Here is an 18,560-nt window from a genome sequence, read left to right as displayed (position 1 = left end):
CGCAGGGAATACGTGGGAAGTATTCTTTCTCCCCTATATATATTATTATTATTATACTTTGTCGCTGTCTCCCGCGTTAGCGAGGTAGCGCAAGGAAACTAATTTTTCTTGTGTTTATAGTAGGTGTTGCCCCCTCCCATACTCGGCATGTCTTGTAGTTTGTTTGTTTGTGCACCTAAGCATAACACCATCTTAAACAACGAAATACTGCTCTCTATAACGTAATGCTTGAGGTTTTATCAAGGTCCATTTTGTGTTACGTTGGTACAACGAAGTAGTTCTTTAAAGTGGTGCACGTGAGACATTAGGAGTCCTCAATGTGACTTTCTGTTGAAGACTCTTGGTTCTGGTTGGCCCAAGATGGTGGTAATGGTTGTTGCCCTTCTCTTAACCTCCCCTTCCATCACTGGAGTCCATCCCTTCCCTTGTGCTTCGATAGATTTTACAGCCGTCGTTTTATTTCTTATTTTTTGGAGGGTTTAATACTTCCAGAGAAGGGGAATTTACACTGGAAGGAGCTTAGATTGATCTCGCTGTAGTGTAAGTGTCGACACTGTTTCGAATCCTTGCTGCACTGTAATAAGTGTCGACACTGTTTCGAATCCTTTTACGAACGTTTGTTGGTCAATGTCTCCGATTGCGTTTGGCTCTGGCTTTGACCTCTGCTGATGCGTCGGTAGACTAATGAATTAACTCCAACACCTCGGTCCTTGTGGGGAATCGAAGGGTATGTTTTATGGATACTGTATTTTCTCGTTGATCCACGGTGTTGTGGTTGGGGGTCTACGTAATTGAGGATGAAGGGGAAATTGTAGTCGTTCTGGGAGGGTTGGTTCATTGCTTCATGATAGCTGGTCCGGTCCCACGATTCGACCAAAACAGCACCGTTATCTTACTAGGGACACACTGTGCCTGCCCGAGGGACTGAAAAATTCAGGCAAATCCCTTGTGCTGAAGTTCTTCTAAAAAAGAGAGGTGCATGGTAAAAACCTTTTCATTTTTCTGAAGTGTTTTATCTGCTACATTTTTAGTGTTCGATACAAGAGTCGAGATATCATTTTTTTTTCCACGAGATTGCTCGTCTCGATCGACTTGGTACCGCTGAACACGAGCTAATTTTTTCCGATCCCGGTTCAGTCGAAGTGTGTGTTGTCTCACCCTCCAGTGGTATGGCTCTGGTCCTGGGACGCTGCCTTTTGAATCAACCTTAAGTCACAGGTACCTGGAGTTTCTAATGTACCGGGAGCCTCCTCATGAGGCGACGGATCGTGGTTCCTGCGTCGTCCTTGTGGAAATTGGAAGAAAAGGATGAAAACAGATGAAGGCGACGTAGTTGTCAACGGAAGGGCCCCTTTCTTGTAGATATAGTGACCATCAACACCCAGACCAATTTGGTGCAATGGGGAGGAGGTCTGGTCTTCCGATTAGGTCATAGGACTCTATCACTCTCATATCCTCGAGCTGATGTGGTTAAAAGGATAGAAATAGGTTTTTCCTTCAGCACCGTAACTCCCGACCGCTCTGCTTACCCACCCTAAGCCAGGAGACAGACGAGGAAATGATGTATCATTTAGCCCTACCCTGATCGTGTCTCGGTGTAGATCGTGTGGTAACAATAGACGATGATCGACATGGCTAAATGAAGAAGGAAAGGCGAAAGTTACACAAAGGGACTCCAGTCCCTGTGAAGACCAAGAGGTGAGCCTCTCCCATGGTTACCCAACGCCTGTGAGTGTTAAGTCTTGTCTCGTAGAGACTTTAAAGAGAACTATTCTCCTTCCGAAAATAGACGAGACTTGTTTTTTTTTTTTTTTTTTTTTGCCCTTCACACCTGGGACTTTACTGCCGTGAAACACCGAGAGTATCCCTTATGTTGACACCTAAATCATGTAGCTTTATATTTTTGCAGCAGTTTCTGAGCGTTAGGTCCTGGGCCTCCCTTTTTTTTTTTTTTTTTTTTGTATCCCAGTGTGTTTTCCTTCTCTTCTCTAAAGAGAGATTGTGTGTCCCATCTGACTACAGTAGGCGTTCGGTAATAGCTGGGAGGCTCAGCTCTGGGCTAATCAGGACATTCATTTTTATATTTGGGTCATTTGTTTTTCCTTTCTTCAAGTAGCCTTTAGATCATAGTCTCCTTTACCACATGATCTTGGCATCCCGGAGGGTCAAGTCTGCATTTGCAGTGTGTGTGTGTGTGTGTGTGTTGTGTGTGTGTGTGTAGGTCCCGTCACCTGTGTGGGTCGAACTGAAGTTGGTCGCTCCCGTGTGATGTTCATCATGGCAGCTTCAGCCTCTTCCAGGTCGATCCTTCGTATTTGAATGGTGTGAGGTGACGGATTTCACCAACTTGGTTCTGATGGCACGTTTCTTTTTTTTTTTTTGAGCCGTTGACTAACTTCTCAATTTGCCTCGTTAAGACAAGGGTGTATCCTGTGACCACCCACCATTAGAAGCACGAGCAAACGAAGTGTATTCGTCACCTTCGTCAGTAGACTCGCCAACAGCTTCTGCAGGTTCTTCGGTTGAGAAACGTAGCTCCTTCGTCGATTCAGGAGCCTTCGTCAGACTGTGTATAGGCTGACTCCTACATCAGGGGTATTCAAGTCCTTAAGCCTGTGCTCCCTCGTTAAGGGAAAGAGGATCCTGTCAATTTGTCCTCGAGAACTATCTGCTGAACCCATTACAGATTGAGGATTTTGTAACCTCGCTGTCATCCCGCCTCACAGCTGTAATGCTCTTATTCCTCATTCCTTTCCTCCTCCTCCAGGAAATTTTGAAGCCCTTCCCGACGGGTTAAAAGCCCCTTTTCATGTCCTAGTCAGCCCTTGGTCTTGTAACCTCCCTACTAGTTGAAGACCTCTGGCCCCTGAGGCCTTAAAGAACGACGTACCATCGGGGGAACTTGCTTCAGAGACCCTGTCTCTCCTGAAGAAGAGATGGTCCTCCTCCACCTCCTCCTCTTCTCCATAAGTTTATAGGATCGATAGTCACTTTTTTTTTCTTCCAAGGACGCCACCTGCTGATCGATGGAATCTATTATCAGTTGGACATCATTGCACACGGAGCAATAAGCTGTTCCATGCACAGCAATCCCTCTGGGTAACCAGACTACTCGTCTCTGTATTGTTTGAAGGTAATTCAGATTCCCAGCGTCGTCAATACCGCTTTTGGAAGGAGACAGACTTCTTTTTTTTATTTTTCAGCGGTCTTCCAGCCCAACTGTTTTTCCCCAATACAAGCCAGAGACTTTGGGGAAACGAGTAATCTATCCCAAGTAAGAGAAAAATCGGACTTTCTCTTTAACAGTCTGAAAGCAATGTTTGATTGTGGATGCGTAACATATCTTAGTCTCCTGTTTTTAATCAGAACCGCTTTTCCCAAAGATCTTACTAGGTCAACAGGATTTTGAAACGTTGGGGTTTACTGGCTTATGAATTCATCCGAAGCTTGTCCCCCAAGAAACGAACTTTCCTGCTGATGTATCTCTTTTCTGATGTTTATCCAGGGAAACGTATGTCCTTCCTGTAGATGAATCTGAGATCATTCCCAAAGAAATGTTCTGATGAATTCATCCCAGATGATTCCTTAGAAAACGTTCGTCCTACCTGCTGATGAAACGTTTGTTCTACCTGCTGATGAAACGTTTGTTCTACCTGCTGATGAATTCATCCCAGGTGATTCCATAGGGAACGTTTGTCCTGCCTGCTGATGAAACGTTTGTCCTACCTGCTGATGTATTCGTCGGACATCATTCCCCTGGAACTCCTCGAATTCTTAGCCAGCTGGATTGATGTAAAGATGGCCTGGAATAGCCTATTGCCTTGGAGGCCTCCAAGCGACTTTTCCAATGGTTCGCAGAAGCGCTTCCATTCCTCGAAGACTCATGTACGCTGCAGGGCTTTGGATGGAGGCACGAGTGTGATCTCGTATCAACAAAAGGAACTGTTGATTCCACGGTTTGTATTTTTTTCGATCGCTGGAATGGAACGAGACCAGGTTCCAGAACTCTTTATTTCTGATGGATATTATTGTGGTTATTCTGTGGCTGATGGACATGGGCTCTGGTGAATTCCTGTCCAATATAGATTTCATGGAAAATGTCTTTTTTTTTTTGTCTAGCTCTCTCTCTCTCTCTCTCTCTCTCTCTCTCTCTCTCTCTCTCTCTCTCTCTCTATCTCTCTCTCTCCAATTCTCTTGTCACCGAAGGAGAACGCAATGTGGAGGCTGATTCCCTCTTTGTACAGTATTAACAGCAGGTCTGTAGCGGAGGAGTCTTTCAAATGGCTTCTCTTCTTCGAAGCGGTACCCCAAGTGGATCTCGAAGCCACAAGAACCAGCGTTTAATACCAGCGTATGGGTCTCCGGTTCTACACAGGGAGGGGGGGGGGGGGGGTTGTAACTGTCTTGCAATATCTCGTCTTGGATAAGCTGGTTTTCGGGGTTTAGTACTTTCTGGAAGCGGTAAGGAGGGACATTCAGAGCCTTAGTACTAGAGACCTGGTTTTCGGGGTTTAGTGCTTTCTGGGAGCGCCAAGGAGGGATATTCAGCCTCTGTGCCGGAGACTTCGTCAGCTCTGCCTCACTCCAAAGCTTCTACCTGAGAAGTTTCCAAACAACATTAGCTTTTATACACGACCCTAACCTCAAAATCTTCGTCTCTGGACTTGACGTCATTGGTTTCTCCAATACTTCAAGCAGATTTTTGGAGTCCGGTTAATAGAGGGCTTTTACATAGCAATCGTACCTCGGACCAAGACGATACTAATCTGTATAGAAAGCCTTTCACGCCTTCCTTGAGGAATCAGATCTCACACAGTGTGACGTGCTTAAGGCTATCTGTGTGGAGTCCTTTTCCATCCTATTGCCCGATCACAATAAGGCTAATAATATTTTATCATATATGTCCTTCAATAACTCCTATAGGATTGTCATGTATGAGCGTCCGTTGATAACACAGTATTGTATAAGTGTCTTGAGATAGCTCGTATGGTATTGTATCATACTAGTGTCCCTTGTATAGTATTCAATAGTATAAGTGTATCCCTTAATATCTTCTATAGTATTCTATCACATAAGTGTGTGTGTGTCTTATCGAGGGCAACATTATTCGTTCTCAGTCGTCCTCAATTGGCCAGGATCATCTCTACACGTGGAAATAGGCAACTTTTAATTCCTTAGCCTGGACTTTACAACAGAAAACGTGATGCGGGGAAGTTACACTCTTAAATCTCTTTCGTATATGCTTCTCTTTAGAGAGGGAAGTCAAGGGGGATAATTGCCTACCACTTGTTTACCACATTCGTCAGACAGTACGTTGCCTTACACGGCCTAGTTTCTCCTTCAGGAAGGAGCGAGTCTTGGATGTTACCTATTTTCCACCGAAATACACACACACACACACACACACACACACACACACACATATATACCCTAGCTTGAGCCAGGTATCAGTTTGATCGACCAACCCCCTAGGGGTGGATGAACAGCTGGGTTGACTATGGACCGACTACCGCAACCAGGATTCGAACCTATGCCACGCTCGACCCCGGGCGGGCCCGTAAATACGTCACGGTCAGGAACGCTAATAGATATACAGCACGGTGGTTGCTCTTCGTCTTTCTCTAAATCCTCCGTTTCATGTGGGTATGATCGCACGTTCAGGGGACGAACGGCAAAGAGAAAAATGTGGGGCTTTGAGATCAGAAAAACTACTTTTTCTCTCTTCGAGTCTGTGTCTCGCCAGCAGTTTTCTGTCCTTTTTTTTCCCCTCCTGTCCTGCCCCTTCTCTCTCTCTCTCTCTCTCTCTCTCTCTCTCTCTCTCTCTCTCTCTCTCTCTCTCTTCCCCTCCCCCCCGTTTTTTAATTTCCGAAACCCCTTTTTTTCTTTCCGTACCAGTGTGTGTGTGTGTGTGTGTGTGTGGTCTTCTGGTGCCGTCCATGACCTGCGAATTTTGAGCTGTCTGTAGCCAGGAGCCAGCTGGGGGTGCGGGGGGGCTATGATGATTGGCCAGAGGTGAACCAGCTGCGGCAGCTGGCTAGTCGCAGCCACCGCAGCTCTCCAGCTGGAGGACGGGTGGAGGTGGAGGACGGGTGGAGGAATGAAGATTAGAAGATCTGACTCTTAATATTTGGAGAGAATATCTCCTTGGGATTTCATTCCATTCTCGTGGAGCGCAACGCCAGGGGAGAAAAAAAGAAATATCTGCATATAACGTTGTACCCGCTACAGCATCACTGACACTCTCTCTCTCTCTCTCTCTCTCTCTCTCTCTCTCTCTCTCTCTCTCTCTTTCTTTGGCTTGCTATTGTAACATGGAGACGGCACGTGTTTGAATTCTTCACGTCCCTCGTGTGCGCGTCTTCAGTGCAACACTTGTACTCCTCGGCTCTGTGAATCGTAGGTCGGGTATCGCAAGTCGGGTATCGCAAGTCGGGTATCGTAAGTCGGGTATCGCAAGTCGGATCGGAATGTTAATACAACCACTGCCTCGCCAGCGTCATTTCTCATAAGTGTTCCATATTGTCGTTTTCTTGCAATTCTCTAACGTAAGATAGATGGAAAATGAGTTCATCTACACATAGCGGAGAAGACAGCAGAGGCAAACCATTGTCATCTCCCTACACGAAGATGTCTTCTCCGTTGTGGTAAAGCTTAACAGCTGTTTTCACCAATGAGGACGTAAGCATCACCAGTTGCGTCCAATATCGCCACACGAGCGGTTCAAAGCTCCTCGCAAATTAGGTTAAGACATCTCTTGACTGACTGCTCTGGCTGCTTCTCTAGTCAGCAAGATTTTTTCTTTTCTTTTTTTACGTTCTTCCTCGTAAGTCGCTCCGTCACTGAATTCGACTCAGTGCCGACATATCCGACAGAGAACCTTAGGTTCGCTATAAAACCCCTGGCGCGACCTCTGCATTGGTTATCCGAACGAGTCTGTCCCTCAGGGGCGTAGAGAGAGAGAGAGAGAGAGAGAGAGAGAGAGAGAGAGGTACCTGAACATAGATGCATAGACCACACAGACCCAAGGTCCCCGCGACGTGGTCTGGCCTCGCTACTTAAGAGGGAGAGAGAGAGAGACAGTCGGTCTAGTTAACCGAGTGAGAGGCGCACTTTTTTATGCTAATAGGAGAGAAGAGTAGGGAGAGGGTGTGTGTTTGTGTGTGCGCGCGCGCGAGCGATGCGTCTTGTGCCCCGCTGGACCAGGTCGATCATCACGACCACCTCATACCACTGTATAACTCCTGGTCTCTCTCTCTCTCTCTCTCTCTCTCTCTCTCTCCCGACGCGACACTCCCAGCATCACTATAAGACACACAACCCCCTCACTTTTACCCCTCCCATACTCCTCCTCAATCCCCCACCACCACCTCCTCCTCCTCAATCCCACACCACCTCTCCTCTCCTCCTCCTAAATCCCACACCACCTCTCCTCTCCTCCTCCTCCTCAATCCCACACCACCTCTCCTCTCCTCCTCCTCCTCAATCCCACACCACCTCTCCTCTCCTCCTCCTCCTCAATCCCACACCACCTCTCCTCTCCTCCTCCTCCTCAATCCCACACCACCTCTCCTCTCCTCCTCCTCCTCAATCCCACACCACCTCTCCTCTCCTCCTCCTCCTCAATCCCCCACCACCTCTCCTCCTCCTCAATCCCCCACCACCTCTCCTCCTCCTCAATCCCACACCACCTCTCCTCCTCCTCAATCCCACACCACCTCTCCTCCTCCTCAATCCCACACCACCTCTCCTCCTCCTCAATCCCACACCACCTCTCCTCCTCCTCAATCCCACACCACCACCTCTCCTCCTCCTCAATCCCACACCACCACCTCTCCTCCTCCTCAATCCCACACCACCTCTCCTCCTCCTCAATCCCACACCACCTCTCCTCCTCCTCAATCCCACACCTCCTCTCCTCCTCATCCTCAATCCCCCACCTCCTCTCCTCCTCGTAGTCTCGTCCCCTCCGTCGTGGGAACCAACACAGTCTGGGACGTTCCTACATCAACCCTTTACACACTTCCATGTTATAGTGATGGTTACTTTGATGTCATGACCTGATTTTTTTTTTCGTGTGTCTTGCCAGAGTCGCATGACGGTAGCTCTGGCATTAGATTATCCGTCAGTCTTCTGTCTCTGTCGGACCGTCTGTGTGTGTGTGGGTGTTTGTCGGTCTGTCTGTCTGTGTGTGTCTGTCGGTCCGTCTGTGTTTGTCTGTCGGTCCGTCTGTGTTTGTCTGTCGATCCGTCTGTGTCTGTCTCTGTCGGTCTGTCTGTCTCCGGGAGCCACATTCTAACCTGAAGTGTACCACAAGTCATACATTTGCGTCCACAGTATATTTAAAAAGAATGGAGGGAGCAAAACTCCAATAGCCGTAATTTGCATTTTGAATGGAGCAAAACCCAATAAAACCTACTTTGCATTATGCATGAGTTATGGCGTTTTGTGAATAAAAAAAGGGTTGCGGAACCTGGCGCTTAACCTGACACACAATTTTAAGAAAATATCTACAATTTGGCCTTGGAACCATTCTTTTTTTCTTTTCCTGTCGCCTTCATAGAATGGCAGAGAATTTTGGGTTCGCGTTGTTTATCGTTCATCAGCGGGTACCGAGCAGGTTTAAGGTGTGATTCAACTGTGATGACACTCGTAATACGTTATAAACTTAGTTCTACAGCAGTTAATTAATCGCATAAGATCCGCACCTACGTTGGATTTTGCTCGAGTTGTGTTGCTTAGAAAATGGGTTTGACCTTAACCTCACTGTGCCTCGTACCTTCATGAAATTTCATCATTGGCTCTGTAAAATTTTTAATATATACAGATTTTTCTATATATTTTCCTAAAACATTTCCATCAGTTCTTATTTCACACAAGATAACTACGTTCCAGTGAGGGAGGGAGAGAGAAGCGTTCCATGGAACACACACTTGTAGAGCCTTCAAAGCTTCTTCTGTGACAGAGTTTTAATCAGCTTTTCGTATCGGCTGATGAGACTCGTTCACAGTTGATGACTGAGTGTCTGGCTCACAGGGAAGTACTGGTGAGTCTTTGTCTTTTTTGGAGCAGCGTTCCAGGGCAGATGTAACTAACCCCAGAAATAAAACTCCAGACTTTTCTTAGTTGTTTCCATTTCGGGTTTCTATCTTGGTCCGTCAATGAGATCAATGAGGTGATCTGTTGTCCTAAACCCCGAACGAGACTTTCAGAGTTTCCAGTCACTTTCTGGATAACATTTCCATGAACTTCCATGCACAAATGCATTCCAGTTCCCTCGTCACTAAAGCTATTTCTATTCAGCATCTCGTTACCGCGAAGATGCCTTTATACTGCGTCGCTTTAAACACCCTAATGTTGCTTGCTTCTGGTGTAGTGTGTTCCCCTTGTGTGCTACACCACATCACTCGCTTCTGAATAAGCTGGCCTTAGAGAGGAGCCACCAGAGTGTAGGTGGAAAGTATCATCTGTCATCTCGTTGGACCCCCAGCAATTTTTTTTGGCCTCCTATTAATCTTTATTCTCGTAATCGGGTGTGTGAACTGGCCTCCTCCTAAAAGGGGATCGATTCTGACCATAGCAATCTGATTCTATAACGAAGCTCGGAAATGTCATCAGTTCTGCTTGGCTGAGAGGGGACTTTCATGTTCACCAAAGACACGCATACAACTTCTTATGCGAGTTGTGACTGGCTGTAACGATGATGAGTAACATGTTACGTGCAGCTTAAAAACCAGTATCTCCAGGGTGTTTATGTACTACTATGTCCATATACTGAAGCTAAGAATTCAGCTGTCATTGTTTAGGTAGCGTATCAATTGCAGTTGAAAGAATTTCCAGAATTTCCATACACTTAAGCTACAACTAGGCTTTCATTTCTTCCCTTAGGTTCGTTCTTTGTCTTTCCTCAGCCTTTCGATTTCTCTGCTGATCACTGGAGTTGAACACTCAAATTTGATATTCCCCTCGCCAGCATCCACTCGCTCGAACAAAACTCGTAATTGCGCAAGTTTCCTCGACTCCTTCTCTTCTGCAGATTTCTACACTTTTAATATTACATTTTTGCACTTTTATCAAGCCATTTATTCGTCGTCCTACTGACAAATCTTTTGTTCCTTCTTCACTCTCATTAAAAAAGAACCATTATCTCGTTCTAATTATCATTTTGCACTCCATAATCACAATTTGGTTTTACGCTGGTCATCGTCAACGACTTCCGTAAACAGTAGTGATTTATATGACGTAGGAAACGAGTTATGTGCATGGATTAGTTACCAGCTCGCTAACAGTCACACACACACACACACACACACACACACACACACACACACATGAATGGTGAAGCCACCAATTGCCGGGATGTGACAAGTGGGGTGCCTCAGGGGAAGAACTTTGGACCATTCTCAATCCCTGGACTTTTCATCTAAGCTCTCAACATGTGTGTAGATACTGCAAGACTATGAGGTAAAGCTAAATCATGAGCAAGACTTATGAAATGTTGGTGGAATTTTGATGAATTTAAGTTGACACGATTGATACTGAAATGTTTTGAGTGGAATCATGAATTAAACTTGACACAGTACGTCTGTATCTGGTGTGTCCTCATCCACCTAACCTGATCCATTTCGGTGCTTGTTTTAGCCCAGAAGTCGTTTTCTTCCATAACGTTTTCGCAGACCTCGCCTTGAAATTCGACCATTCTGGAGCTGTAGATATATCTACTAAAACACGTTTTGCCTCCTCGTGTCATCGACGGAATTGCCAGCAAAAATCATGCAGTCTCCACGAGATGTAAATGCTCCCCCATTTGAACGCAGACCATCATCAGTCACCCCATTCCCCATTCAAACCTCCCCATTTTCTTGCAACCCGCGTGACAGTTTCAGTAATTTTTTTTTCTTTTGCCCAGGGAATGGATTCTGTATCTACATCACAGCCCATTATTTGCCCCGTGCCCTCAGATCGACATGGACCTTAACTACTTGGAAGGCAAAGTATTAGAAAGTCCTTTTTTTTTTTTTTTCAGTCTGGCCTTAAAATACAAGTTATTCTGTGTCTGGCAAACTCTCTGTCGGCAAGAAACTTAAGAGAAGAATTAGTCTAGAAATGGTGTACTGTAATGGTGTACACTCTTGGGCATAGTTTGGACAGTTGGGGGTTAAGTGAGCGTATGTTTCAACGTCTGCTATCTCTTCCCTTGGTCATGTCTTGTGGGGGGGGGGGGGGGAGAGAGATGAGAAAGCGCCTTGAGATAAATCCATTCTAGTTCATCTGATTTCGATCATCTCGACTCCTTTATGTCTCTTTTGAAATCCAGGATTTACTACTTGGCTTCCTTTTGAGGATTACTTTCACTGGATGAGACTAGAAATACTAGCATGTAGTTGGGATAATGTAGATGTGTTGAGATGCATTATACATGACTTTTGTTTTGATTCGGTTTGTATATTTATTTTTATTTAAGCCAAGACGGCACGGGTAACTGAAGGCCCTAATTAAGACCATCCCACACTCGCTATCTATCTCTCTATCTATCTATATACCATAGAATGTCGGGTACCCATTTTATCAGCCAACTACTAGGTAAAGATGAGCAGCTGGCTTATCTGTGCACAGACTTCCACGACCAGGATTCGAACCTTTGCTGACCCACCCTCGACCCTGGAGGGAGGGCCCTTGAGTGCATCATGTTCAGCAGCGCCAACCGCTACACCACGCAAGTCTATTGGGAGCCATTCCAACGAAGGTTCCAGGTCTTCCTCAAAAGTAAACTAGCATTTTTCGCTATATTTCCCGAGTCTCTCGCTGCTCTTAAGGTAGTGTTAAGCTGAGGATGTAGTCTAATCCTTTTGAGTCGAGGAATCGCAAGGAAAATATAAAAAAAGAGAACGTCTATATCGTCTTCCATCCTATTTAATTCTTGCATCACTTGATCCAGTGCGTCACCAGTGGTCCTGGAACCCATTGGGACACACGAAGCAAAATGGTAGCATCTTCAAGCTTTGATCTGAAGCTCTGGTTGCGTTGCGTGTAAGCCGCTTTCAGTTTCTGGAGCGGAGGAGATGCCTCTGCATTGAGGAGGGTTAAGAGAGAGAGAGAGACATACTCGCCGCCACGATTCCCTAAGCACTTTGAGAAGAATGTATGAGCGAGGTCAGCAGACTACAGCTTTGCGTTGCTGGCTTAGCTGGCAGAATCGAAGAGGTGTGTGTGTAAGCAAATGTGTGACTGTCCCTACTTCTTTTTCCTTGGTTTGTATGTATGTTTTGCGGTCTCTGTGTGTGTTAGAGCGTATATGTGTATCATTTTTTTGTGTGTATGCTTGTAAGTCCTGTTTGTAAATACCTATTTGAACTGTACGGTAAGGGAGTTTTACACGCTTGTGGCCCATCTCTTGTACCATCCTTACTGTAACAAATCTTTTAGAACTCTGTCTGCTGTCGCTGAGCGTATCCCATTCAGTCACCACAACTTCACTATAGAATTAGTTCTTTACATCTTTTTTTTTTAGCAAGTTTCTCGCTCAGTTTCATGTCATGACATCTGGTTGTTATCCTTACACGTTTCAAAGAACCGTTCAGTGTCTGTAGACACACCCAGCATTTGAAGTCCCTCAGACGCCATCAGCACATAAAAACCTGGATATACTGAGTGCTCCTTAACCCCAGATGATGTACACTGACTTGACCCGAGAATACTGAACCAGGTCGATGAAGACGTCGCCAGGTCCCAGAAACCACAGCCATGACCTTTGAACCTTCACGGTTATGATCAGGTCACACCTCTCTCTTCTGTCTTCCAGGTGATTAAACCTAAGGTCTGTAACCTTTCCCTGTAACTCTGATTCCTAACTTCTGGATTTTTCTTTGTCGTCCTTCCCTGTAACTTTACAGTTAGCTCTTTGTGCTTCTTCAAATGTGGTGACCAAAATTAAGAAAATTCTTAATATTTTCTCAAATGTAGGATGTGAACAGCTTGCTTGCTGAATATTTTCTTATGACCTTGAATGTAGTTCTGTTTACCACCAGGCAGTTGGTTTCTTCAACTCCTGTCTTAAGTTTAGACTTTGACAGCAGATTAGGGATGATGTCTACTTCCAAGTTTCTCTCTCGCACACACATTTGTACATCTTATTTCCAGTTAGATGATATTCATATTAGGGCCTTCTTTCGGTCTGGCCCATCTCATTAATTTCTATCTACTCTGGTTGTTTCATCAACCGTGTATCAAACTAATTTTTTTTTGGTTTGCGTAGGTCCCCTTGTAAGTTGATGCAATCTCCATCGTTTTCTTCTGATCCAGTGACTTTGGCATCATCTGCAAACACTCTGGTAGGAGTCCATACATTACGGCGAATTGTTCACATGGATCATGAGGAGGAATAGTCCCAGAACAGAACCCTTCGGCACTCCAGTGGTGAACTCGACCCATTTTTAGGAGACTTCTCTGCTATGCGTCTTTTCTCTTCTCTTCCATGAAGATAATCGTCCATCCATTGAAGACTTCTTCCTCCTGCACCTGCTTGGTAATCTTATTCATCATCCCATGAGGTCCAATTCAAATGTCTTCCATCAGTCGAGATGCAAGCAGTCCAAAAGGATTTTCCTCTTGTCTAAAAGAGAGCTCGCTTTCTCATGGAAATCTAAGAGGTTCATTATACATGACCTTCGTTCTTCAAAACCGTCTTGTTCCTCACTTGGGTCGTTATCCAGTCTGAATATATTTTCCAGTACCTTACAGACGACATTTTCACCAGAAATGCTGGTCTGCGGGGCAGTAACTCCCGCCCAGTCTCCTTTCCAATAAAAAGCTATGACGTTTGGTATTTTCCATTCCCGTGTCACTGGCTTTCATCTCCATCCACATCTGGAACGGTATTTAAAGTGGTTTATCAAGTGCATCGGCACACAACTCGAGAAAATATCTTTTGTTAAATGTATTTCATGAAGTGGCAGATGAATGGTTCATTGCATCATATTTGTCATACTCAGAGAGGCCTATATGAGGGGAAAATCCATAATTTGATTTGAATCCCTTGAGCAATAATGTCAATATTTGTCTCTGGCTTCAGAGACCAGCATGTTACAGTCTGATCTCAGGATGTTAAGGGCAAGTAGTGAAGATAAACTAAATATAATCATACTGTCTCTGGTAGTGATTTCTACCACCTCAAGAGCGGTAAGTATAGAGGACAATTCAGCTTGCAATGTAGATGCCCAGATGCTCATTCTAACATTTTCAACTTGTTAAAAATTTGAATCACAATGTCGGCACTGCCTGCCCATCCAGGGGCAGAATCGCGAGAGGACCGTCTGTATAGATTCTCTAGGCTGTTATTGTCTGTCTGGAGTTTATATATATATATATATATATATATATATATATATATATATATATATATATATATATATATATATATATATATATATATAAAGGCACTGGATTTGGGAAAGTTTTCATATTGAGGCACGTCTAAACCAGATGGAAAAAAAAAAAAAAGTGTGGCTTCACTCTGGACGAAAACCATGAAAACAAAAATTAATGTAATTAGTTAGGAAGTTAAGTGAAACTCTCGTGGAAATTATAATTGCTGCTCACGGTAAATACAAAGAGCCGGACACAATAAACCTTAATGCATAACGTTCAAATAAAATGACAGGAAATGAAAATTAAAGCTTAAAATACAACTTCATACAAACACATTTGAAATTAAAAAAAGCTTGGGAGGATACAGCTTCCTACAAACACACAGGCATGCAGATGATTCGTATATCAAAATGCACCTTGGGGCATGGGTTCGAATCCTAGGTGAGGGGGGGTTGATCCACACCCAACCCAGGTGTTCATTTTCCCAAATCGTCTAGCTCTCGAGATCTAGTTTCTCTAGATATTTGAAGTACTTCATGGCGTTCGATAATCTTCATGTCCAGTTTCTTTAAAAGAGGCCAGAAGTATTTTTTTTTTTTGAGCTTGAGGTGAAATAAGACTAATTTTCGATGGTAAATACGAGTTGAAATACTCGTTGAAATAGGCAGTCAATAAACCATTGTCAGTATTCCATTGTCTTTAGATAATGGGACAATACGATCATTAAATTTTTTTCTTATGCAGTTAATTTTTTAGGGTTATTTTTCACGTTATGAAAATGTCTTTTTATACATTTTATTTTTGAGTTTTTCTTTTACATTAGTTCTGATTTTCTTTGCTGCAGTGTCTTTGTAACCGTGTGTACATATAATGGTCGTGGATTCTACTACTTGGTCGTGTATTCCAACACCTGACATACAATCCCTGGAAACCCTTCTTTTATGTCAGTCATTTGTCTCCAAGCTCGGCTCGAGGTGCAACTTGCTTGCTCGAGGTGCAGCTCGGCTCGAGGTGCAGCTTGCTTGAGGTTGCAACGCGAGTGAGGAGTACCTGTAGTCGAGGCTGTATCATACGAAGTAACAGCCTCGCCATGGAACTTTCCCTCACTTCAAAGGGGAGTCTACCTTCCCCTGCTGCTGGAAGTGTTAAAATTAAGTTATATAAAAAAAAAAAAAGAGGGAAGCGAACGGGTCGAGTGTAATTGTACTAATCCAGGAAACTGTACAATTATCCCAACGGTAGACGTAGTGGACGAGGGTTACTTAATACCCAGGCGATGCAGGTGGAATTACTCGCGCATCTCTGAGCTAATGTACGTAAATTGCTCTTTGTCAGAAGTCGTTTGCAGCTCATTGGCGCTACTCTGAGCTCATAAAGGACTTTGGATCAACTTTGGATCAAGGCTGTGAGTGAAAGTTCAACCTCCTGTCAATGTTCTGATATTTAAGGCGGGATATCCCTAGTGAGGTGCGAGAGAGAGTCTGTGAACACCACAGATTAAATCGGTCATGCGTTGCCAAAAGCTTCGCCAGTGGTGTGTAACCAGATGCATTCTTAAAGTGTGTCTTGTCTGTAAGGCCACAGACGTCAGACTGGAGTTAATGATGCAAAAGAAACTTCTCATAAGGGATGTAAGATGACAGAAATATCAAAGAAACGTTTCTGATTAAGTATAGTAAGAATTATAACAAGGATTGTATGAAGTGGATTATTTCGTCGTATGAGGGACGCTATGCCCAGCCTCTTGCCAGACACTACATTGGAAGGCAAACAAAACACTTCCTCTGTCCACACAAACTGGCTGGGTACTGAATTATCATTCTTCTGGTCTCGTTTCTCCTCTTTCTTTTCCCTGAAGATATGATAATGCAATAAAGCTCTCTCTCTCTCTCTCTGAAAATGGAGTTTTTCATATAAGTTGGAATGGATTTAGCATCGGATGGAATCTTGAAAGCTGATATTAACAATTAGGTGGGTAAGGAAGGTTAAGGCTCCAGCTGCATTGAAGATGTTGAAGCAGAGAGATCGCTATCTTTATGGGCAAAGACGGGCATGTCGGATGGTATTGGAGTCCCAGTGGTGTGGTGTGGATGCAAGACGTGGGCTCCAGATGAAAAGAAAGATGTATGGAAGATTGTGGATGTGTTAGATATGCTTGAGGACAACTGTTGGTTTGAGTAGGGGCGCCCCAGTATTGAATGATAGGGTAAGAGAGAGGTGGAGGTGTGATTATAAGAGGTGAAAGTGTGATCATATATTGAACATATGGAGATAAGGAGAGAATGAGTGATAAGAGAATCACTTAAGCTGTCGGAAGTGGACAGGAAAAGAGGTAGACAGAACTGAAGTTTGTACGAAGGAGTGGAATGTGCTTTGAGAGGGGTCGGAGGACCTGAAACTTCAGGAGGTCGTGTGGACGTGGACGAGTGAACTGGAGCGATGAGGCGACATGCTTGTCACCGCGTTGAATCAGGTCGTATAAAGTCATGAGGAAACCACAGTAAAGGCCTGTGGAGCTTGGCTCTGGAGAGGGGGCATTGTTCGCAGTGCATTGTACATGTTAGCGAGGGAGTGGATGTTGGCGCAAATGAGACCTTTTCTCATCTGTTGCTGGCACTACCTCGCTGCACGAAAAATGGCAAACATTATATATATATATATATATATATATATATATATATATATATATATATATATATATATATATATATATATATATTTATATACATTATCACACCTCCACACCAGATATTCTATCCCACTTCCCTCCTGCAGGAGTTATGAACTTGTCATTGCAGGAATGGATGCTAAATCTTCCCTCCTCCGTCTTGTTCGTATATATATTTTTATTTGTTTCCCTCCCGAATACCACCGCGGGGCGTGCCAGCCTAGGATGTGTACTGATCATGTTCCTAAGCTTCTTATTCGTTATACAGACGTTCCTTCCTGGATGCGGAACGATTCAATTGCGTGAGTGACTGACTGACTGACACTTTCTCACGTCTGCTTGGGCAGGTAACTACAGTTGTCTGGTGGCGGAGTTCCACATGAGGCGAGCCATCGGGTTCCACCTGGTCCAGAGTTACCTGCCCACTATTCTCATCGTAGTCATCTCCTGGGTCTCCTTCTGGATGGATGTGGACTCTGTGCCTGGACGAACTACACTGGGAGTCACCACGCTCCTGACGGTCTCCTCCAAGTCCTCAGGTAAGTCACCCACCCTCCTGACGGTGTCTTCCAAGTCCTCAGGTAAGTCACCACCCTCCTGACGGTCTCCTCCAAGTCCTCAGGTAAGTCACCCACCCTCCTGACGGTGTCTTCCAAGTCCTCAGGTAAGTCACCCACCCTCCTGACGGTGTCTTCCAAGTCCTCAGGTAAGTCACCACGCTCCTGACGGTCTCCTTCAAGTCCTCAGGTAAGTCACCCACCCTCCTGACGGTGTCCTCCAAGTCCTCAGGTAAGTCACCCACCCTCCTGACGGTCTCCTCCAAGTCCTCAGGTAAGTCACCCACCCTCCTGACGGTGTCCTCCAAGTCCTCAGGTAAGTCACCCACCCTCCTGACGGTGTCTTCCAAGTCCTCAGGTAAGTCACCCACCCTCCTGACGGTCTCCTCCAAGTCCTCAGGTAAGTCACCCACCCTCCTGACGGTGTCCTCCAAGTCCTCAGGTAAGTCACCCACCCTCCTGACGGTCTCCTCCAAGTCCTCAGGTAAGTCACCCACCCTCCTGACTGTCTCCTCCAAGTCCTCAGGTAAGTCACCCACCCTCCTGACGGTGTCTTCCAAGTCCTCGGGTAAGTCACCCACCCTCCTGACGGTCTCCTCCAAGTCCTCAGGTAAGTCACCCACCCTCCTCGCAGTTTCCCCTTTGGGATAAGAGCCATCCCTCCTCACTAACTCGATCATGTCCCCTGGTAAGTCTGTCTTTCGTATGGTAGTTTATGAATTGTGTAAAAGCTCTTCTCTCTCTCTCTCTCTCTCTCTCTCTCTCTCTCTCTCTCTCTCTCTCTCTCTCTCTCTCTCTCTCTCCAGGGTCCTCGCCACTGTCTCTAGCCTCTTTTCGTAGTACTGTTATCGGTCCTCCGTTACCATACGTAGGGGCAAAAAAAAAAAATGAACCTCGACTGGAAAATAACCTCGATCTTCAAATTGAATTTAATCCTTTTGTATAATATTTCAGTCTTTTATACCCCTGCC

The 18,560-nt window shown here is 45.0% G+C and overlaps 1 protein-coding gene across 2 annotated transcripts in view; it reads left to right on the top strand.

Moving 5' to 3' along the window:
* LOC139749377 (glycine receptor subunit alpha-2-like) overlaps positions 1 to 18,560 on the top strand; it is a 231,530-nt gene that overhangs the window by 152,987 nt on the left and 59,983 nt on the right. For both annotated transcript variants that reach the window (XM_071663162.1, XM_071663161.1), the window contains exon 8: positions 17,380 to 17,571. In XM_071663162.1, coding sequence (XP_071519263.1) covers positions 17,380 to 17,571 — 192 coding nt within the window. The remainder of the gene's footprint in view (positions 1 to 17,379; positions 17,572 to 18,560) is intronic.

The sequence above is a fragment of the Panulirus ornatus genome, chromosome 7, assembly GCF_036320965.1.
Source record: "Panulirus ornatus isolate Po-2019 chromosome 7, ASM3632096v1, whole genome shotgun sequence".
Lineage (NCBI taxonomy): Eukaryota > Metazoa > Arthropoda > Malacostraca > Decapoda > Palinuridae > Panulirus > Panulirus ornatus.
The sequence above is the reverse complement of the archived record's forward strand: the minus strand, read 5'-3'. Positions and strand labels throughout refer to the sequence as shown.